Genomic DNA, 20,609 nt, shown 5'->3' with positions numbered 1-20,609 from the left:
CTGCCTCTTTTCTGAAGCTTATGCCTCAGCAAAACAGTGACCTGATTTTTTTCATACATAATTGATCTCTAAAATTCTTCTGGCAACAATATTAAGTGCTCTGTAACTTTACAGCGAAATGAGAACAACAGCACTCAGCCACTTCTGGTAACACAACGCTTGACCTAAAATGCTTCTCCATCATCTCAGGTATCACTTTCTTGATAGCAAAAGAAAAAGACAGACAGGTAGATCGATTCAGATAAAGTAGTAGCTAAGACAATACATGTGTTAATCATTGTCACATAGAAATTACATTAAATATTCTTTGACTATATTTATATGTAGGAAGGCTGTGGCATCACAAAAAAAACTGAATATATTTGGTGCTTCACGAATCACTGCCCCACTTTTGCATAGTTCAGCGTTCAGTGTATGGCGTCCTCTGCTGGTGCTGTCAGGCGCATGCGCAGCAGCAGCTGGACACGTTTAGCTTCCGGTGGCTGTCAGATGCCTGAGCTTCAGGCACATAAGGTAAAATACATAAATGCTTGCCGAATATTTGATAATATATAATGTAATGACAAGTAGAGTGATGAGTACTCTGCTTTCAAATCGTTTGTGTGCTGAAGCTTGAGTGAGTTTCTTCAGTGAGACGGTAACTTAGCTGAGCTAACCAGCTAACATGCTTAACATGTAAACAAACTTAGCAGAGCTGAACAAACCGACTGTTAAACGAACTAACTTATTGCATTAAAACAGTCAAATATAGGAGCCTTAGAAGACTTAGAGCAAATTATGAATGAGTTTATATTACGGGTTGGGTTTCGCTAGCTGATATTAACCTTGTTAGCAGCTAATCTGCAGCAAGGTCTCACTGAAAACAGGCTATTAAATGTTTTACATGAGTTTACGTACATCTACTGAAATTATCCGTCAAAGTTCACTAAAAATAAACTTTTAACATCCTTACTCATGCCTTCATTTAAATCTTTAGTCACTTAAATCTTTTAAATAAAAAAGTCCTTCGATCCTTTGTCCTTTGTTTACTTAAGGCAATTGTGTCTGGTTTATTATTGTAAATCTAGCTTTAATATATTATAAATTATATACAATTTTAGAAATAATAAATGTATTATATATTATATGAATTATTTAACTTAATTTTTAAAATTAACAAGAAGATGGTAAGTAAACAAACTAATTTAATGGAAATATTGTAATATTGTGTTGGATTTATAAATACATAATATGTCGTAATGATAATATATAGTATTCTAATCTCACTATATATAGTAAAATGTAAAATAAAAATATAATGAAATTATCATTTAAAATATGATATTTATATTTTTTCAATATAATATAAATATTAAATGTTTATATAAAAATATAAAATAAAAATATTATAATTGATTTATAATATATAATATAATGATTACATTATTATACTATATAAAATATATGTATATATATATATATATATATAATATACTGTGTATTTACAGTGACACTACATATATTGTATATACATGTACACTATATTTTGTATGCAACTAGACTCACATTCTACATGTTTTGCATTTACATTAATGAACATCACTTATTATTATTATTATTATATTTAAGTATTAAATAATATATAAATATATATCATAAAAAATATAATGATTTATAATTATATAATATGAGTTTTAAAATTATTATTATAGTATATAAAATAATATATTAATATAATATATATATCTTTTTTTTTTGACACTACTTGACTCACAATCTACATATTTTGCATTATTGAAAATCGTTTCTTATTGTCTATTATTTATGATATATCTGTTGTGTTTGTTTTAGTGTTGGGAATGCAGCCGCCTCTCCCGACAGCTGTGGTCAGAGAGCTGGTTTGCTATTTTGTATGCAACTAGACTCACATTCTACATGTTTTGCATTTACATTAATGAACATCACTTATTATTATTATTATTATATTTAAGTATTAAATAATATATAAATATATATCATAAAAAATATAATGATTTATAATTATATAATATGAGTTTTAAAATTATTATTATAGTATATAAAATAATATATTAATATAATATATATATCTTTTTTTTTTGACACTACTTGACTCACAATCTACATATTTTGCATTATTGAAAATCGTTTCTTATTGTCTATTATTTATGATATATCTGTTGTTTGTTTTAGTGTTGGGAATGCAGCCGCCTCTCCCGACAGCTGCGGTCAGAGAGCTGGTTTGCTCCTGTCTGCATCGAGACCCTGTAGCGGCAGATCTGCGCTGCAGCCTCTTCGTAGCCGCCGTCCAGAGCTACAAACGCGATTCAGTGCTCAGACCCTTCCCTCCTCGCTATCTTAGAGGAGAGGTCAAGGACTTTGAGGAGCTGGTAAGAGGTTTGCAGAAATAGAGCTCTCCATGTTGTTAGCCTTCCAAAACAGACATCCTTTATAGTTTTGATTCTACTGTGTTCCTCACAGCAAAAGGATGTGGATACTTTGCCAAACGTGAGAGATCTGGTGCGTCTGGGACACGGTGATGGAGATCATCATCTGGCTCTTGTGCACTGGGTTCTCTCCTCCAAGAGTTTTGCTGTAAAGACCCTGCAGAAAGAGGAGGTATTGCTAAACTTCATTTAGATCTGTGCATTTCGCAGATGAATCTGATTCGGATTCCTCTTAATGATTCTATAAAAATAATTCTTGTAATACAAAGAAATGTTGTAAAGGAAAAAAAGAAAGCAATGCAGTTTTATTTAATGATTTCAGTCTGTTCAGATTTGAACTAAAAATAATATAGAAACATAATTAATTAATTATTCCACTTATTACAACAAAACTAAAGAGAGACTGTTCAAAGAGGCATACGTTCAAACTATGCTAAAAGAAAATACATGGGGCAACTTTGACCTATGTTGTCATCAACGGGCAACCAGGTGAGACACAGGGCCCACGACTGATCTAAAGTATCCACATAGAAATTTGTTACCCATTCTCAATAGGAAAGTGGCCAAGCAACATTGCTCAAAAAAGTTGCCCCATGTATAATCAGCCTAAGAATAATTTGTTTGGGGATGGAACCATACTAGAAGCACTCTATTTTTATGATTCACTAAAAAGAGTCTTTAGTCTGTACTACACTAGTCACGCTGTATGATTTGCTTCATTTAAAAACAGAACCAGTTCATACGAGTCATTAGTTTGGACTGCACTGGTAGCACTCAATGTTTCTGATTCACTAAAAAGAACCAGCTCATAGGATTCAGGAATTTGTTCAGGAATCGGATTACATTGTTTGATTGATTCACTAATAAGACTTATACGATTCATTTAAGTGTGATATTTCATTGCATTGGCAGAATAACTTAACTGGTTGGGGAAGTCGTGGCCTAATGGTTAGAGAGTCGGACTCGTAACCCAAGGTTGCGGGTTCGAGTCTCGTACCGGCAGGGATTGTAGGTGGGGGGAGTGAATGTACAGCGCTCTCTTCCACCTTCAATACCAAGACTGAGGTGCCCTTGAGCAAGGCACTGAACCCCCAACTGCTCCCCGGGCGCCGCAGCATAAATGGCTGCCCTCTGGTCCGGGTGTGTGTTCACGGTGTGTGTGTGTTCACTGCTGTGTGTGTGCACTTTGGATGGGTAAATGCAGAGCACTAATTCCGAGTATGGGTCACCATACTTGGCCACATGTCACGTCACTCACTCACTCACTTAAAAACAGAATGTTAAAAGAACAGAATACCATATAAACCATTTGGTTTTGGTAGTCTGGACTAGTCATTCAGACAACCCACAGTCTATTTAATTTTGGATGTCTCTTAGTTCACTTGTGTTCAATCTCCCTCCATTAGTTTGCCAGACTCAGCCAGCTGACTCAGAGTGAGGGCATTTCGGCTCCAGCTCCAGACTTCCTCTTTGAACTGCAGTACTGTGATTTGCTCAACTCCAAGTTCGAGCGGATGCGGGCCGGACGAGAGCTCATCTATGCATTCCACGGCAGCAGACTGGAGAACTTCCACTCCATCATACACAACGGATTACACTGCCATCTCAATAAGGTCAGGACGTGCTGTGCTGGTGGATGATGTTCTCCAGGCAGGCTTTTTGATTGTTATAGAGGACTGCAAATAAGCGTGTCTGCAAGACGTGTTTGACTCTCCCTTATCAGTTCATGTTTAGATGATATGTGTGAAAATGATCATTATAACTCCAGTGTTATCTGCTTGTTGGTTCAGCAGTTACACTGTAATTAAAAGTGATGTAAGCCACTTATCTTTGGTTATGATTTGAGATTTCAGACCTCACTGTTTGGGGAGGGCACATACCTGACCAGTGACCTCAGCATGGCCATCCTTTACAGTCCCCACGGTAACGGATGGAGGGAAAGCGTTCTTGGGCCTTTGATCAGCTGTGTTGCCTTGTGTGAAATCATCGATCATCCTGATGTGAAGTGTCAGGTGAAGAAGAAAGGTAATGTGTCAGGTGACCAGCTGTATGCAATAACGGTCAAAAGTTGTGATTATTAAAAGAAGTCTCTTATGCTCTAAAAATATGGTAAAAACAGTAATATTGTGAAATATTATTGCAATTTAAAATAACTGTTTTCTATTTGAATATCAGTTAAAGTGTAATTTATTCTTTTGATGCATAGCTGAATTTTCAGCATCATTACTCCAGTCTTCAGTGTCATATGCTGATTCTAATATGCAGATCTGCTGCTCTAGAAACATTTATTATTATCAATGTTGAAAACAGTTGTGCTGCTTCATATTTTTGTGAAAACTGATACGTTTTTTTTTTTTCAGGATTGTTTGAATAGAAAGTTTAACAGCATTTATTAAAGTTTATCTGAAATCTTTTGTAACATTATACATGTCTTTACTGTCACTTTTGATCAATTTAATGCATCCTTGCTTAGTGAAAGTGTTTACCTTTTTTTTTTTTTGAAAGAAGTTGTGTAAATGTTTAAGCTGTTGATGTGTTCATTGTTAATCAATTCAGAAATCAAAAATCAACATTTTCAGATCTGTGAGCCATTCCCATTTACAATATAACACGACAATAAATAAAAGAAAATTAGATAAGTCTTATTTTTTTACTATTACATATCATATTTTCATAAACCAGCCAGAAAAAAATGTTTAATATGCATGGTAAATTAAAATTCTGGTTGATACTGACAAGCCAGTCTTTTTGTTTTTTTATGGCCGATGCTTTCTTTCCTAAATAAATGAAAAATAAAACATTATTTAATAAATAAAAAGGCACCTCTGTCAGATTGTCCCTTTCTAAATATATGGCTCTGTGACCAATTATGCATAGTTTGCTAGAATAAGGGGATGGCACATCTTAGCCCACTCTCCCCTACTGTATTTTTTTCATATGTGAAAAAGTGTGCAACAATCTTTCCAACAGTAATATGCTACGTCATTTTCAACAAAATAAAAACAATCAAACATTAATTTGATTTTTATTCCAATTTTGTGTAAAATTACCATCCAGTAAGATCCCATCCCAGCAGACATCTAAATTCATCTCTTGTTGTGTGTGTTTCAGACTCCGAGAGCATTGACCGTAAGCGTCTGAAGGCCAGGAACAGTGAAGGTGGTGAGGTGCCCGAGAAATACTTTGTGGTGACTAACAACGAGCTTCTGAGAGTGAAGTACCTGCTGGTGTATTCTCAGAGACGCTACCGATCACGGTGAGACCGGAGTTACGCCGGCATCCTTATTCACCCGATTGTTGCGTTTCAGCTGATGTCCTGACTTTCTTTGTAGTACTTTCATAATTCAAAACACTTAAAAAAAATAAATAAATAAAAAGTTCACTCAGAATACATTTTCTGTCAACATTCTGTTTTCTGTGTTTTGAGTAATGTACCGGTCACACTTTTCCATACAGTTACAGTGAATAAGAGACTAAAACTTTAAAAAGGGTGCATAGCTTTATCAACTGATTCACTGAAAAGCTCTGACTCGAAAGAATGAATCGTGGATGGATATCAAGATTTTCAGTGAATAACAGCTTAAACTTCCATCTATTTCTCACACAAAGCTATCATATGACTTCAAAAAAAACTTGGAATATAGCATTTTAGTGAAATGGGCTACTTTTAGGATAATTTTATGGTGATTTTGTATAATTTTGAAGCTTGATAGACCCAATTGTCATTAAAGGAATAGCTCATCCAAAAATGAAAATTTGCTTAAAATGTACACACCCTCAGACAATCCAAGATGTAGATGAATTTGTTTCTTTGTCTGAACAGATTTGCAGAAATGTTGCATTACATCACTTGCTCACCAGTGGATCCTCTGCAGTGAATGGGTGCCGTCAGAATGGGAGTCCAAACAGCTGATAAAAACATCACAAGTAATCCACACCACTCCAGTCCATCAGTTAATGTCTTGTGAAGTGAACAGCTGCATGTTTGTAAGAAACAAATCCATCATTAAGGCATTTTTAACTTCACACCGTTGCTTCTGGCTAGAATACAAAGTACCCTAACCGTATTACTGCTTTCTCCAGTGAAAAAGTTGTCTCTACTGAATCAGGAGAGAAATATGCACAGATCAAGCACGTTTATGAGCCAAAACAGTCCAAAGCACGTCTAAACAAATATGTTGGTAGATTTTCATGTTGAGAGGACAACGGGATGGACTTTTTCCACTGGAGGAAGCGTTATTATGGATTATGGACTCGTATTTTAGCCGGAAGAAATGGTTTTATGTTAAAAACTTTGTTAAAAAGTTTTGATTGATTAGAAACGCGAGCTTTTCATTTCACAAGACGTTAGGTGATGGACTGGAGTGGTGTGGATTAATTGTGGATTATTGTGATGTTTTTATCAGCTGTTTGGACTCTCATTCTGACGGCACCCATTCACTGCAGAGGATCCACTGGTGAGCAAGTGATGGAATGCTACATTTCTCCAAATCTGTTCCCATGAAGAAACAACCTCATATACATCTTGGATGGCCTGAGGCAGAATTTTCATGTTTTTCTATTTGTTTTTCTAACTTGCTGTATAAAATGATGTTCTGTTCTGATTCTAGACATGCTCAAGGGACATCGTGGCTCGTCAGACATCATTTTGCCATCATGATGGGCCTGTATCTCCTGCTCCTCATATTCATCGGTGCCTTCAACTCGTCTGCTTTTCAGTCATTCTGGCACAGAATGTTCCGGTGACCCTGACCGCACACATCACATAAACTCTCACGTCCAAAGTGCCTTTTACTCACAAAGACTATCATGAAAGAGGGAAAAAATATACTCAGGAACGATTTTCTTCGGGCTCAACATGACATTCCTTGATTTTTACACGCTATTTTATTTACATTACTTAGATTTGCATAAACACTGTGCATCTGTCAGAGGTAAAGCTGCAGTATGAGCTCTAATGTTAGCATTTTGCTCATGTGCAGATGCTGCCGAGCACCAAGAATGTTACATGATAGCATGTAGCCTGTTTTTACTTTTTGAATGATGGGATCACTACATTAGCTACCAAATGATGAAGACAAAGCGCTGTCTTAACCTGCCTTTTCAACCTAGACATTGGCAAAATTGCTGCTTATATTAAAAATAATCATGTAGGGAGATCTGTGTGCTTTTATATTGGATATTTTTCAGTTTTGGGGCAAATATAGAAGTTCACATGTTCTTAGACTACCGTACTGTGTCTAGATCCAGTCAACTATGCAGAAGACCCATGCTATGGTGGTCAGTATCTTTAAAACGATCATGAAAATTAGTCTTGATATTGCATAAATGTCTCTAACTTGAATAATCCAGAGGATTTGAATTGTGAAATTATTGAAATAAATAAATGCAGCAATGTTACATTGTGTTTCTTAAGGCAGAAAATGTCACTTAAGGCAATATGTCACTTAAGAGTGACATATTGGCTGTTGTTTAAGTTTATGGCTCTTGGTGCGCTGAACGTTTTGTCTGGCCATTGTTTTTATCAGTCGAAAACAAAAGCAGTAATATGTGACCGATAACAAAAGCGGTGTGTTTTTCATCTTGAGAAGCGGAGACTCATTTGTGTGCACTTGATTAGCTCTATTTTTAAATAAGTTTTTTACATTTTGAATTTAGTGGTGGCCATATAATAACTTACTTTCATGCATAAAGTTAAATGCATTAATGCATATATTTAAATCACTGTTGGTATAATTAAGAAAAGTTATTCAATATTAAAAAATTAATAAAGTGCATTTTTGTTACATGTTTGAAAGCATATTATAAACAGTATTTAATGCGTTATCAGAATGAACCATTTCCTTCCTTTATGCAGTTTCATATGAGACCGACATCAAACGAAATGTGGACAGGTTGATCTGTTATGGATCTGGGCTTTGTTCTGGCTCATGGATGAATGTCTAATTGCAGGTTCATAAACACATTGTTATTCAGTAACAGGCCCGACAGGAGTTGGAACATGTTTACGGTGTTTTCTCTCTCTCTCTCTCTCTCTCTCTCTCTCTCTCTCTCTCTCTCTCTCTCTCTCTCTCTCTATATATATATATATACACACACACACACACGAGTCCTCTGAAATTAAAATACAGTTTTATTCATTTAACATTCGCACATACAAATATTAGAATACATCATTTAAAAAAACTGACATGATTATGACAAAATATTATTGGTAGCCATGGAAATGCAGTTTTAACATGTTTTAATGACAAAAACACTGTTTTAGATTGTATAACAAAAGCTGTACAAGAATAATGCAAGTAATTTAACAGCATTAATTTTTTAAATAGTATTGAAATGCATTATTAAAAATAGCTGCCTTTTATGCTACATTTTACAACTGGATTACATTATTTGGATTCCTCTTTAAATGTAGAATCAGTTGGCTGCAGTTGTACAGGTAGGGACCAAACACACAAAGAATCCCTCAGATTTATTCTGTTGAAAGAATATATATATATATATATATAATTTAATATTATACATATTAAATTATAATATGTATAATACAAACAATGAAAATATATTAGAAATATAATAGAATTGTATATCTGTATATATATATATATATATATATATATATAAATGGATTGATATGAAATAAATATATATAAACATAAATTACATTACATATAAAATAAATAATAAATAAAACTTTATAAAATTAGTTTTGAGTATATTCATCATTTATTTTGTCTTTTAATAATTTGTCTTTTTTTGTCTATATGTAGTTCAATGTATAAATTAAGTTTCAAATTTAAGTGCATTTATCAGTACTATGGGCTCAAAGTACAGTTCAATCAAAGCATTTTGTTGTAATCAAAAGAAACCATATTGTAACCAACACAGAAATAAGCAGAAATATATTTCATATTTATGTCAAAAAAGAATGATAAAGCATAACTCAGGAATGAAATTCACCTGTAGGTTCTGGTGGCAGATGGGTGGATGTTTTTCTTCGGTCAGGTGTCCTTGCACACACCTGCCGAAGCGATGCAGACACACGTGATCTGTTGGAGAACAAGACAGGACAAGATGGAGGTCTGAGAACCAAGCAGCTGGAGCAGGTTGTGTGCTGGCAGTGACCTCCACACTCACGCTTCTCCAGCGATACAGACCTGCAGCCGAGAACCGGTCATTCATCAGAGACACTGGAACAGATGAATCAAAAATCAAGACTTCAAGCAGAAGTTACCTGGCTGAGCATATTTCATTGGGATTTGCCTTGCAGAACTTCCATGTGCACTCAGGTCTGCAAGTGTCGGCTTTGAGAACCTCCAGCACTGTTTGGAAATACAAATCCAAAATCAACAACAAAGCCTTGCAAAAAGTGCCAAATAATACAATATATTGTGAAATACTCAAAGAAAAAAACAGACAATAAAATTGATGGAATCCCGTTACAATACGGATGCAGTTCTTCAGGAAAGATTGGGGATTTCGTCACCGTCTAGATAAGAACAATCAGAGCTTTGCTTTTATGGGAAAGTGCTCTGAGATCAAAAGAATCCTTGACTGCCGTATCTCTTTTCAGAGTTCATAAATTAGATTAACCTTGATGGTGCCATTTTCAAGAGTGTGAACATGAACATAAAGTTAATCCATAAGCAGGTGCACACTCTGCATGAATAGATTGTACCACAGGGGTTTTCATACTTTTAGATGGAAAGAGAATCTTCAGTGAAAATGAGTAAACATTTATTTATTTATTTTGCTGAAATTTTCAGCAGACGCTCAAGCAACCGCTTTGTGGCTCTCCGGTGGGTCCCTGGACTCCAGTTTGAAAACCCCTGTTGTATTATATATTTAAATAAATAATTAAAAACTATTCTAAAATAAATAGTATTATTTTTGCTGTATAATTCACAGGGGGGGGGTGTCTAATACAATAAAAAAAAACAATAAAAAATGAAATTTTTGATTAAATTAAATATTGAATTCAGAAATTTACTAGAGAAATCTTCATGATTTTTCTTGAAAATATTATTAATTTCCATGACTTTTCAAACCTGGTACTTCCTGATATTTCCATGTTTTTTCAAGATCATGTGAACCCTGAATTCAAAAACCAACTTTACACTCTTAAAAACCAACTTTGCACTTTACACTCTTAAAAATAAAGATTTCACTGTGATTCCATAGAAGAACCATTTTTGGTTCCTCAAAGTTCAGTGAAAAAAAACGTTTTTTTCTTAGTGTGAAGAACATTTTAATAACATTTTCTAAAGAACCCTTTTCCACTATAAATAACCTTTTGTGCAATAGAAAGATTCCAAGGTTCTTCATGGAACCACAGAAGCCAATAAAGAACCATTATTTTTAAGAGCGTAGACTTGCAGGATTCTACGTAACATCTAGACAGATTAACTTGACATCTCCAGCGTTAGTGGTACCTGATTTGCAGGTTCCCTTGCATTCTGCCTCTGATTTTCCATCAGTTTCTTCTGGGTAAATGCAAACCAGCCCTTCATCGCATTTCCCCAGGTAGTCCCAGGTGCCTCCACAGCTTTCTCCCGCAAGTTTGGCACAGGCTGGACAACAACCGCAGATCCCAGTGGTGATTTCACCCTGACACTGGAACTTCAGTGCTCGACGAAGGGAACAATGGATGCGTTCGCAGGGCGGACAGTGCAAGGCTTGGAGGATCTGCTTGCCCTCCAAGGTGGACATCTCCACAGCCATTACCAGCCACAAAATCACCAAGATTGAGAAGACACATGGACTCATGGTTGGACTTCACATTACTGAGATGGGTCACCTTTTATATAATGGTCCTCACAACCGAGACCACATTTTACAACCACACACACTCAAAAGAAATCATTCAACTTCACAGCAACAAACCTCCTCCCTTCTTCACAACCAATGGATGATGAAGTGTTACGCTTGTTGAGTCTGGATTTGCTGTTAATTATCCCCAAGTCTTATCTTTACAATCGCTCTGTTGTTTTCTTTTTGTCTGAAAACCAATAAGTTGGACCAAGCGAAGAAGACTGGACCCTTTGTGCACAGGTCACGTGACCAATAGCAGTGGGTGCAATTCACAGTGTGATCGAGATAATCGGCCACGAGCAACAAGGACACGATTAGGACATTGACAAGTTATCTGAGAAGACCTGTGTGCAACTTTTTCATAAGCTGGTACGCAATAAAACGCCGCTTTCAGTCTGGCGTACACTTTTCAGAACAGAACGGTTCTTCAAACAGTCTCAAAGGTCATACCCTTGACCGCTTTATACTTAATAAACGTCTACTGTAGATAAAATTATTAGATAAAATTTTGCATAAATGCAATTTTTAATGTGGGTTTTTTTTTTCATTATTTTTTTTCTGGTTAAATTAATGCAAAGTACAATAAAGATGACCCTATTTACTTTCTTAATACAAATTCCTAGTCTTGTGAATGATTTATCAGTGATAAATTCATGCAAAGAATAAAAGAGTCAATGACTTTTTTGTCCTGATGTATAAATTTATTCAAAAATACATTAGAAAAAAAGCTTACACACACGTACCATTATACACACACATACCTTCTGACGAGTTTAATTTCTTCATGAAAATTAATTTTGACATTTTTATAAAGTCAAACATGTCAGAGTGGTACAACTGTCCTAATATTGTAATGTAGAAAAATTGTCAAATTGAGATAAAACATGGTCAAACACTTTTACAGTATTTTGACTTCACGGAAGTTGCAGAAGTAGCCAGTGCCACTGATCTTTTCTTCCATATTGTGAAGCATATTTGAGGGTTATGGATAATGAAAAAAGTAAGGTGGGGAATTGATTCTATATTTCGGTTGTTGGATTTTGAGCACTCAAAAATGTATGAGCTTGGAGTCGATTGTGGGCGGGGTTTAAGCCAGTCCCTCCAAACTTTTGAATGTAAAATCAAGCAAACTCACACTTCACAGCAGATAGCATTTTTTGTGCTATTTTACTGAAAGAAAAAAAAGGTAAACTGAGGAAAGCAATATTAACTTAATATTAGCTATTAACAAATTATTATGTTCAACTCTTACTGCCACGAACACTAATTATGCCAAAGGGAGCACAGAAGTGCTTCTGTAGTGTTTTATAGTGGTTTCTCGACACAGACTGTTTAATGCTGCTCAGAGGTGGCATTCACACGGCATCTGTGACTATATACTTCTATATTAGGGAATGAGGTCAAAGCAGGCATAGTTGAATCTGGCTTTTATGCAGCATTGCATCTTTACGTGAAATTGCATCTTTAGGGAAGTCGTGGCCTAATGGTTAGTCGGACTCGTAACCCAAAGGTTGCGGGTTCGAGTCTCGTACCGGCAGGGATTGTAGGTGGGGGGAGTGAATGTACAGCGCTCTCTTCCACCTTCAATACGACTGAGGTGCCCTTGAGCAAGGCACCGAACCCCCAACTGCTCCCCGGGCACCGCAGCAAAAAAATGGCTGCCCACTGCTCCGGAGGGTGTGTGTGTTCACTGCTGTGTTTGGATGGGATAAATGCAGAGCACTAATTCCGAGTATGGGTCACCATACTTGGCCACATGTCACTTCACTTTCACTTTACTGTGAAACAGGAAAAAAATGCCACAAATATCGCTGCAGCAAATTCAGTCATTTTAGGCCACAAAAATCATGAAAAAAGTCCCACAAAATCCTGGTGGGACTGTTTAAGTGGATTAGATGATTGGAGAAGTCCAGAATGCCACCAGAGAGAAGTCGGAGGTAAAAAATTAAAAAAAAAGGTCTATAGAAGTCTGGAGTAAAAAAAAAAATTATATAAGGATACATCATTCACAGTAAGATTAATAACACATTTTAAAAAACATTTTTGAATTTTCCCAAAAATGAAAATTCTGTCATCATTTACTCACCCTCAAGTTGATGGTAGCCATTGAATTCCATAGTATGAAAAAAAAATTATATGGGAGTCAATGGCTACCGTCAACTGTTGGTTAACAACATCATCTTTCAAAGTACTCAACAGAAAAAAACTCATACAGGTTTGAAGCAACATGAGGGTGACTAAATGATTAGTTTTCATTTGTGGGTGAACTATCGCTTTAAGTCTGATCAACAGCATTCCATTCTGTCAATTACCACATAATTATGATCCATTCCTCAGCTAAGATAAAAAGACAATATAAGAAGCAAAAAAGACAAACCATGGATTTTAAGCAACTTTTATTAAATTAGATATTTATAAAACAGTGCAGTCCTATCATCGGCTTCACTGATCGTAAGTCTCTTTGAAGCATGTCTATAACTGCAAGTTGTCGAAAAAATGGAAAGCCAAACGACACCTGAAAAGACCCAATGTCAACGTTCAGTCCCTTTTACATTAGCAGATCACACTCATTCATTGCTGGCATGGTTGAGGTCAAATGAGTAACTGCATAATGTGCTGCATTGAAAACATGTTATATTTGTAAATATTCGCATATTTCGCTCTGCAAAAATTGAGGTAATGCTAATAACGCTGCAATGTATCTTCAAAACGGTTCATTTAGAGTGATACTTTTGGTCTTAGACTTTTCATGGAATGCATTATGAGCTACAAACATAAAGGCGTTATTTTCAAAGCATTCTGCTTACATTAGGTACACTACACTATAGATTTACTTATCTAAACAAATGAGCTCATCTACGAACAAAAAATGAAACGTCTGATTGTAGACATGATTTATAAACCAGTTGACTACCATATCACCACTGTAGGCTGTATAGGTTGAGTTAATCGGCTTGGTTTGCAAAAGGAACATCCCATTCAAAAAGGATACCAACCGAAGCGGATCCAACGACAGATAAATCCGGACCGAAATTTGCATAGAATGTCATTTATTTTCAAGAAATAGCAGTCACCGAACAATAACACTGTTGCCTGGACTGTGATGATTAATCGATACTGCAGATTCACATTTGTGAGAAGGGCCCCATTTTATCGGGTTTATTATTCCGACAAACATTGACCTAAATTCACAGATTAGAGAAAGATACCGCAGTTAACTGATTCTCTGCATAAACCTCTTTGAAGGGAGAGTGTGCATTGCGTGGGATGGCGTTCAGAGTTTTCTAGCATGGTTCTGGTAGTGGGCCTGACTGGGGTCATGCTGTTAAGGTGTGTGGTTCAGCAATCAGCAAACACTATCAATGGGTTAAGCCTTGGTCACATGAAATCTCTGATTGAAGACATGATTCATAAACCATGTGACTGCCATATCACCACTTCAGGTTGTACAGATTGAGTTATTCGGCCTGGTTGCAAAAGGATACCAGCCAAAGCGGATCCAACGACAGATCAATCCGGACTGAAATTTGCATAGAATGTCATTTATTTCCAAGAAATAGCAGTTACCGAACAATAACACTCTTTGTTGCCTGGACCGTGACGATTAATCGATACTGCAGATTCACATTTGTGAGAAGGGCCCCATTTTATCGGGTTTATTATTCCGACAAACATTGACCTAAATTCACAGATTAGAGAAAGATACCGCAGTTAACTGATTCTCTGCATAAACCTCTTTGAAGGGAGAGTGTGCATTGCGTGGGATGGCGTTCAGAGTTTTCTAGCATGGTTCTGGTAGTGGGCCTGACTGGGGTAAGGTCATGCTGTTAAGGTGTGTGGTTCAGTAATCAGCAAACACTATCAATGGGTTAAGCCTTGGTCACATGAAATCCTCGTAATCTTGTGCATAACCACCACCGAACTGCCCGTAGTCTGCGAGATCATCTTTCATTGTGGCTTTTAAACCTCCTCCTGGTAAAACTCCCTTCTTTTTCTTTTTACCTTTGTTTGCCTATTGAATAAAAAATATGATATTTAGGACCAAAAAAAACTAATTACAATAAAATAATACAAATTGTACATATGGTATGGTATATAGGAGTAAACAAAATAGGAGAATTTTACATAAAAAGATAAAGCATCGAGAAGAAAAAAAAAAAGTTCCTTGAGTTAGTAATTGTTTGCTATTGAATGAATGGTTTACCCAAAAATGAACATTTGCTAAAAAATGTACTCCGGCCAACCAGATAAAACAGATTTGGAGAAATGTAGCATTCCATCAGTTGCTCACCAGTGGATCCTCTGCAGTGAATGGGTGCCGTCAGAATGAGAGTCCAAACAGCTGATAAACACATCACAATAATCCACATCACTCCAGTTCATCTATTAAAGTCTTGTAAAGCAAAAAGCTGCGTGTTTGTAAGAAACAAAAGCATTAAGACGTTTTTAACTTCAAACTGTCACTTCTGGCCAAAATACGAATCAATAATCCATAATAACACTTCCTACAGTGAGAAAGGCCATCCGCTGTTGTCGTCTCACTTCAAAATCCATCGACATATTTGTTTAGAACTGTTTTGTTTTGTTTCACAAGACATTCATTGGTGGACTGGAGTGGTGTGGATTAATTGTGGATTATTGTGATGTTTTTATCAGCTGTTTGGACTCTCATTCTGACGGCACCCATTCACTGCAGAGGATCCACTGGTGAGCAAGTGATGATTTCTCCAAATCTGTTCTGATGAAGAAACAAACTCATCTACATCTTGGATGGCCTAAGTGTGAATAAATTCTCTGCACATTTTCATTTTTTGGGTGAACGATTCCTATAAATGAATTTCATACCTTTTCTTGCCTCTGCTTTTCACTTAGTAACACTGTTAGAGAGTTGTTAACTTTCTTCAAGTCGTCAACTTCCACTGCAAAACCGAAAAATATCATTAAGCAATACATAAATCACATTATGATTGACAGAAGAACTATCAAAAATGAAATATACTTACACGAAAGACACAGGTCCCTAAATAGTGTCTCTAAAAAGCTGGAATAGTGTACTGACTTCTCATAGGAAGACATTTTTTCTTTTAGCAACCGCTCAAACTCTGTGAAGTCTTCTTTTGTAGAGGGACTCATCGCATCAATTCCTGTAACATTATTTGATACTACACCTACAAACAAGAATAAAAGTTAATGATTTGGGCTTATTATGGGTAAAAATACGGATATGGATAAACAGAAAGCACTTACCGAATGCTTCTTTTACTAGTTCTAAGTCTGAATCCTCCTGTAGTTTTTTCACTCTAAGTTTTTTTGCCAGATCCTCTTCAGTTGTGAGTTCTGTGCTGTTTTTTGACTCCTCTAACTATTTAAACAAATTAAAGTTAGTGAAAATGTTGGTATATTCTTCTATCGCACGCTTAAGCTACTAATAAAGGTATGAGTTAACAAGACAGACATACACACTACCATTCAGATGTTTGGGGTCTGTACGATTTTTTTTTTTTTAAAGGCTGTATTTATTTGATCGAAAATGCAGTAAAAACAGAAATATTATTACAATTTAAAAGAACTGTTTTCTATTTTAATATATTGTAAAATGTAATTCATTCCTGTGATGCAAAGCTGAATTTTCAGCATCATTACTCCAGTCTTCAGCGTCACATGATCCTTCAGAAATCATTCGGATTTGCTGATTTGATGCTTAATACTTTTGTGGAAAATATTATTATTTTTATTTTTTTCCAGAATTCTTTTATGAACAAAAAGTTCAAAAGAACAGCATTTAATGGAAATCTTTTGAAAGTATTAATTTCTTTTTAAAAAAATTTTACTTACCTCCAACTTGACGGTAGTCTATGTATATAAAAAATGAAAAATATGACAGTTACAAAATGCTGTAAATAAAACAATGCTTTCAAAGTTTCACAATGTAAATGAAATATGTAACAACTTAGAAAACATTCAGCATTACTTGTTACTGAGAAACAGGTCAAATTAAATATGTCTGAACTCACTTGTTTTTGGAGCTCCTCTTGTTTTTTTCTTTGTAAATTTTCCTTTTCTTTTCTTTTTTCACTGAGTTTCTTCTTTTCTGTAGGTTTGTCCTCTGTATACGAAAAAAAACAAACAGTTAAACCTCAAAGTTTAACTTTACAACTTGAAGTACAGCTGAAGCTTTATAAATAACTGCTTTGAAGAATGTGAATTTATGTGCATGTTAATATGTGCATAATTTCCAAGGCGTTTTAAGTTTTTGTGTAATTCTCATATAATTATGCATGTAGTTTTTATAGTCTCATCTTAATTAACTATGAACAAATGCAAAGCAAAAAATATATACTTAAATATTATAAATATATTCATTTATAAATATATGTAACACCCAGAACTATAAGTCAACTGATAAAAAAAAAAAAAAAACTAATACTTGCGAGGTGAAAATGCATTTTGGGAGAAAACAACAACAACAACAACCATGTTCAGTTTGTCACCTACCAAATTATGCATTTCATATCACTGTACCTGACTTTTTTTCCTCCTCCTTTTCTTCCTCTTCATCATCATCCCAATTATCCTACATGGAAAATTAATTTAAACCACAAATTAGGACATTTCGTGATAGGTAGCATGAAGACAAAAGATTAACTGGACATCATTCATTTCACAGTTATAAAGTTAATCTGTCCTATTATGAAGAAGGCAAACTACTTTGAGACGGTAAGATAATTTGAGATGAGCAACAGGTGACAGTTATATTTTGCTTTGAAAAGGCCAAGTACAGTAAATTAGACACTAACTATACGCTACAAAGGTGTTAAAGACATGGCTTTAGCATTAAATTAATATAATTGCTATGATTTCATTCCCTGACTTACGACAGCAGGTGTACGCCTATGCTAATAACTAACTTAACTGCACACATATTACACTAAAGCTCATCCTCACCGCGCTGTTTTTACACTCTCGAGTTAGCAAGAGCAGCTAGCTAGAGTTAGCTAACTGTAACTTCTTGGCAGATGAGAGACTTTCTTAACTGTTAAAGAGTAAACACACATTTTGATTCGCGAACGACAAATAAAGCATTCGCTACTTACTTTCACGTCGTCGTCTTCATCCTCGCCCTCCCATTTGTCATGAACTGCCGCCTTTTTGATAGGCTCCTCGGTCTCGAAACTATCAGCGTCTGGAAAATAACAGCGTGTTTAGACAGATTACTTAATGACAGCCGTGATTCATGATGACAGTCTATTAGATAAAACATATTAATATAAATTCGTACAGTCAGAAAATAAAAACGGTAGAGTTGAGTGAAATTCTCACCCCAAGAATCGGCGTCCGCCATGATGTCGGAGTGGCTGAGGGGAAATGAGGGCGTGAAGCACACCGCACTGCACGAAGACTTCCAGAAATGTCAAATTAAAGGCCCTCAGTCACATATGTAAGGCATGGCTCTCTTCAAAGCTAATAAATTGTGTAATGTGAAGAATAGTGTTCTTAAATAGTATCAGTTTATTAGATTTGTGTAGCTTTTACTCCATGTGTGTTAACCGGTCATCTACCCTGATAGCACATGTACATCACTGAGGCGTCTATTTGACATCTGCAAGACCTATTTTGTAGTGTTTGCTCATCTGCAATACATCTATAAGATGATACCTATCAGATATAGACGTTTAGAAAATGTCTTTAAGATGTTTATGATTTAGAATGTATGTAAAACTGAGATGTTAAAGACGTCTATCAGATGTTTGTACACAGCAGATGCTTTCCAGATGAAGAGATCTTTAACAGACAGCATGCAGACATATGTGTGCTATCTGGGTAAATAGTATCAGTTTATTATATTTTTGTGGCTTTTAGTCCATGTGTGTTAGCCGTCTGCAAGATGTCTGTTAAAGATCGCTGCATCTGCTGTGTACAAACATCTGATAGATGTCTTTAAGATGTCAGTTTTACATACACTCTAAATCATACACATCTTAAAGACATCTTCTAAACGTCTACTTGACATCTGATAGGAAACGTCCTATAGAAATATTGCAGATGAGCAAACACTCTAAAAATACTTTTTGCAGATGTAAATGCAGACGTGGACCCCTAGTGGTCCTTGACGTAAGGCCAGGGGGTCCGTATAAAGTATTAATTTTTGTATACATTTTGTATATTTTGACATGACATGTTCCCATGAAAGAAAAATCCAATATAGCTGATGATATGGCCAAATACTGGACAAGTCAGCTAACTTGAATTATCCCTGACTGCATTTGGTCCTCACAAAGACACAAATGATACATAGATGAGTCAGTTTTGTTCTGGGGGTCCTTGAGGATGGTTCTGAATTGGACTGGGGTCCGGTACGCCAAAAGGTTGAGATTCACTGCTATAGTGTACTCATAACAAAATGAGCTTTTAGCAGATATAAGCCCCTATACACATTTAAAGTTTACTTTCTTCTTAAAAATGGACCAAAATGTTGATGATCTCATCCTACACTACGCCAATTTCGTCCAATCAAATTCTCACTACAGTGTCCCTCCCTCCCCCTGCAACCAACTAAATATTTGTGGACAAAATCCAGTCTTTTTAATAGGAATCCATGCAGTTTGGAATTTTGCATGAGGGTGAAACATTTCCTCACACAGATTTTGCATTGGGTTCAACCCCTGATAGCACACGTACATCACGGAGACGTCTATTTGACGTCTGCATTTACTGTACATCTGCAAGACATATTTTTAGAGTGTTTGCTCATCTGCAATACATCTATAGGGCATATCAGATGTCAAATAGACGTTATGTCTTTAAGATGTTTATGATTTAGAATGTATATTAAACTGACATCTTGGAGACGTCTATCAGATGTTTGTACACAGCAGATGCTTTCCAGATGAAGCGATCTTTAATCTCGTATGTGTGCTATCTGGGACTGGTCATATGAATTCGCCATGCTGACCAACAGAAAGTTGCTTGGTTTGAAATGGACTTTTGAGCTGTGCTTCATATATCACTACACTATTGACAATAGACAACAGACGCTTTACCAACGAATTTTCATCAAAATCTTGCTAATTTGATCACGCTTTAACAAGTAGCAAATCCTGCACTCTCCGAAATCACTGCCTATACCCTTATATATTGCACTATTTGAGGGAACAGCCATTGTAGTGGTGTCTGAAACCATTACATAAATGAGTGCACTCATTCAATCGCATAATACACTGCAATAACAACCAATGTACACTCAACGGCTGGCAGTTAAAAATACCTATGCACTGTGTGGGTTGTACAGGAATTTATTCGGCGTGATTCATACACTCTAAAAAATGCTGAGTTGTTTCAACCCAACTTTGG

At 35.8% G+C, this 20,609-nt stretch overlaps 2 protein-coding genes and 1 pseudogene across 3 annotated transcripts; 1 reads left to right on the top strand and 2 right to left on the bottom strand.

Moving 5' to 3' along the window:
* Positions 1-420: 420 nt before the first annotated feature.
* On the top strand, positions 421-8,104 carry parp16 (poly (ADP-ribose) polymerase family, member 16). 2 transcript variants are annotated; one of them, XM_016452521.1, is made up of 7 exons: positions 421-513; positions 2,191-2,387; positions 2,479-2,616; positions 3,851-4,057; positions 4,298-4,469; positions 5,556-5,700; positions 7,055-8,104. In XM_016452521.1, exons 2-7 carry the CDS (start codon positions 2,199-2,201, stop codon positions 7,188-7,190), a joined length of 987 nt encoding a protein of 328 aa, XP_016308007.1. In that variant the 5' UTR covers positions 421-513; positions 2,191-2,198; the 3' UTR covers positions 7,191-8,104. The 2 variants fall into 2 exon arrangements, with proteins under 2 accessions (XP_016308007.1, XP_016308008.1); XM_016452522.1 differs by having other exon boundaries at positions 438-504.
* Positions 8,105-8,749: 645 nt separating this feature from the next.
* Positions 8,750-11,648, bottom strand: LOC107662484 (cysteine-rich motor neuron 1 protein-like; annotated as a pseudogene).
* Positions 11,649-13,993: 2,345 nt separating this feature from the next.
* Positions 13,994-18,678, bottom strand: LOC107662454 (eukaryotic translation initiation factor 3 subunit J-A-like). The gene is made up of 9 exons (XM_016452483.1): positions 18,579-18,678; positions 18,353-18,441; positions 17,781-17,832; positions 17,273-17,364; positions 16,506-16,620; positions 16,262-16,426; positions 16,104-16,177; positions 15,134-15,270; positions 13,994-14,631 (listed from the first exon to the last, which is right to left on the bottom strand). The coding sequence occupies exons 1-8, from the start codon at positions 18,598-18,600 to the stop codon at positions 15,139-15,141; spliced, it is 741 nt and encodes a 246-aa protein (XP_016307969.1). The 5' UTR covers positions 18,601-18,678; the 3' UTR covers positions 13,994-14,631; positions 15,134-15,138.
* Between the last annotated feature and the right edge of the window lie 1,931 nt (positions 18,679-20,609).

This window comes from Sinocyclocheilus anshuiensis, unplaced genomic scaffold (genome assembly GCF_001515605.1).
Source record: "Sinocyclocheilus anshuiensis isolate Anshui unplaced genomic scaffold, SAMN03320099.WGS_v1.1 scaffold807, whole genome shotgun sequence".
NCBI classification, from domain to species: Eukaryota; Metazoa; Chordata; class Actinopteri; order Cypriniformes; family Cyprinidae; genus Sinocyclocheilus; species Sinocyclocheilus anshuiensis.
The sequence above is the reverse complement of the archived record's forward strand: the minus strand, read 5'-3'. Positions and strand labels throughout refer to the sequence as shown.

Coding starts and splice junctions, on each gene's coding strand:
- parp16 (XM_016452521.1), top strand. CDS start 2,199: ATGCAGCCGCCTCTCCCGACAGCTGCGGTCAGAGAGCTGGTTTGCTCC. Junction 2,388..2,478: donor TCAAGGACTTTGAGGAGCTG/GTAAGAGGTTTG, acceptor TGTTCCTCACAG/CAAAAGGATGTGGATACTTT. Junction 4,058..4,297: donor TACACTGCCATCTCAATAAG/GTCAGGACGTGC, acceptor TTGAGATTTCAG/ACCTCACTGTTTGGGGAGGG.
- LOC107662454 (XM_016452483.1), bottom strand. CDS start 18,600: ATGGCGGACGCCGATTCTTGGG. Junction 18,442..18,578: donor GGCGGACGCCGATTCTTGGG/GTGAGAATTTCA, acceptor GTTATTTTCCAG/ACGCTGATAGTTTCGAGACC. Junction 17,833..18,352: donor ATGAAGACGACGACGTGAAA/GTAAGTAGCGAA, acceptor TTTTCCATGTAG/GATAATTGGGATGATGATGA.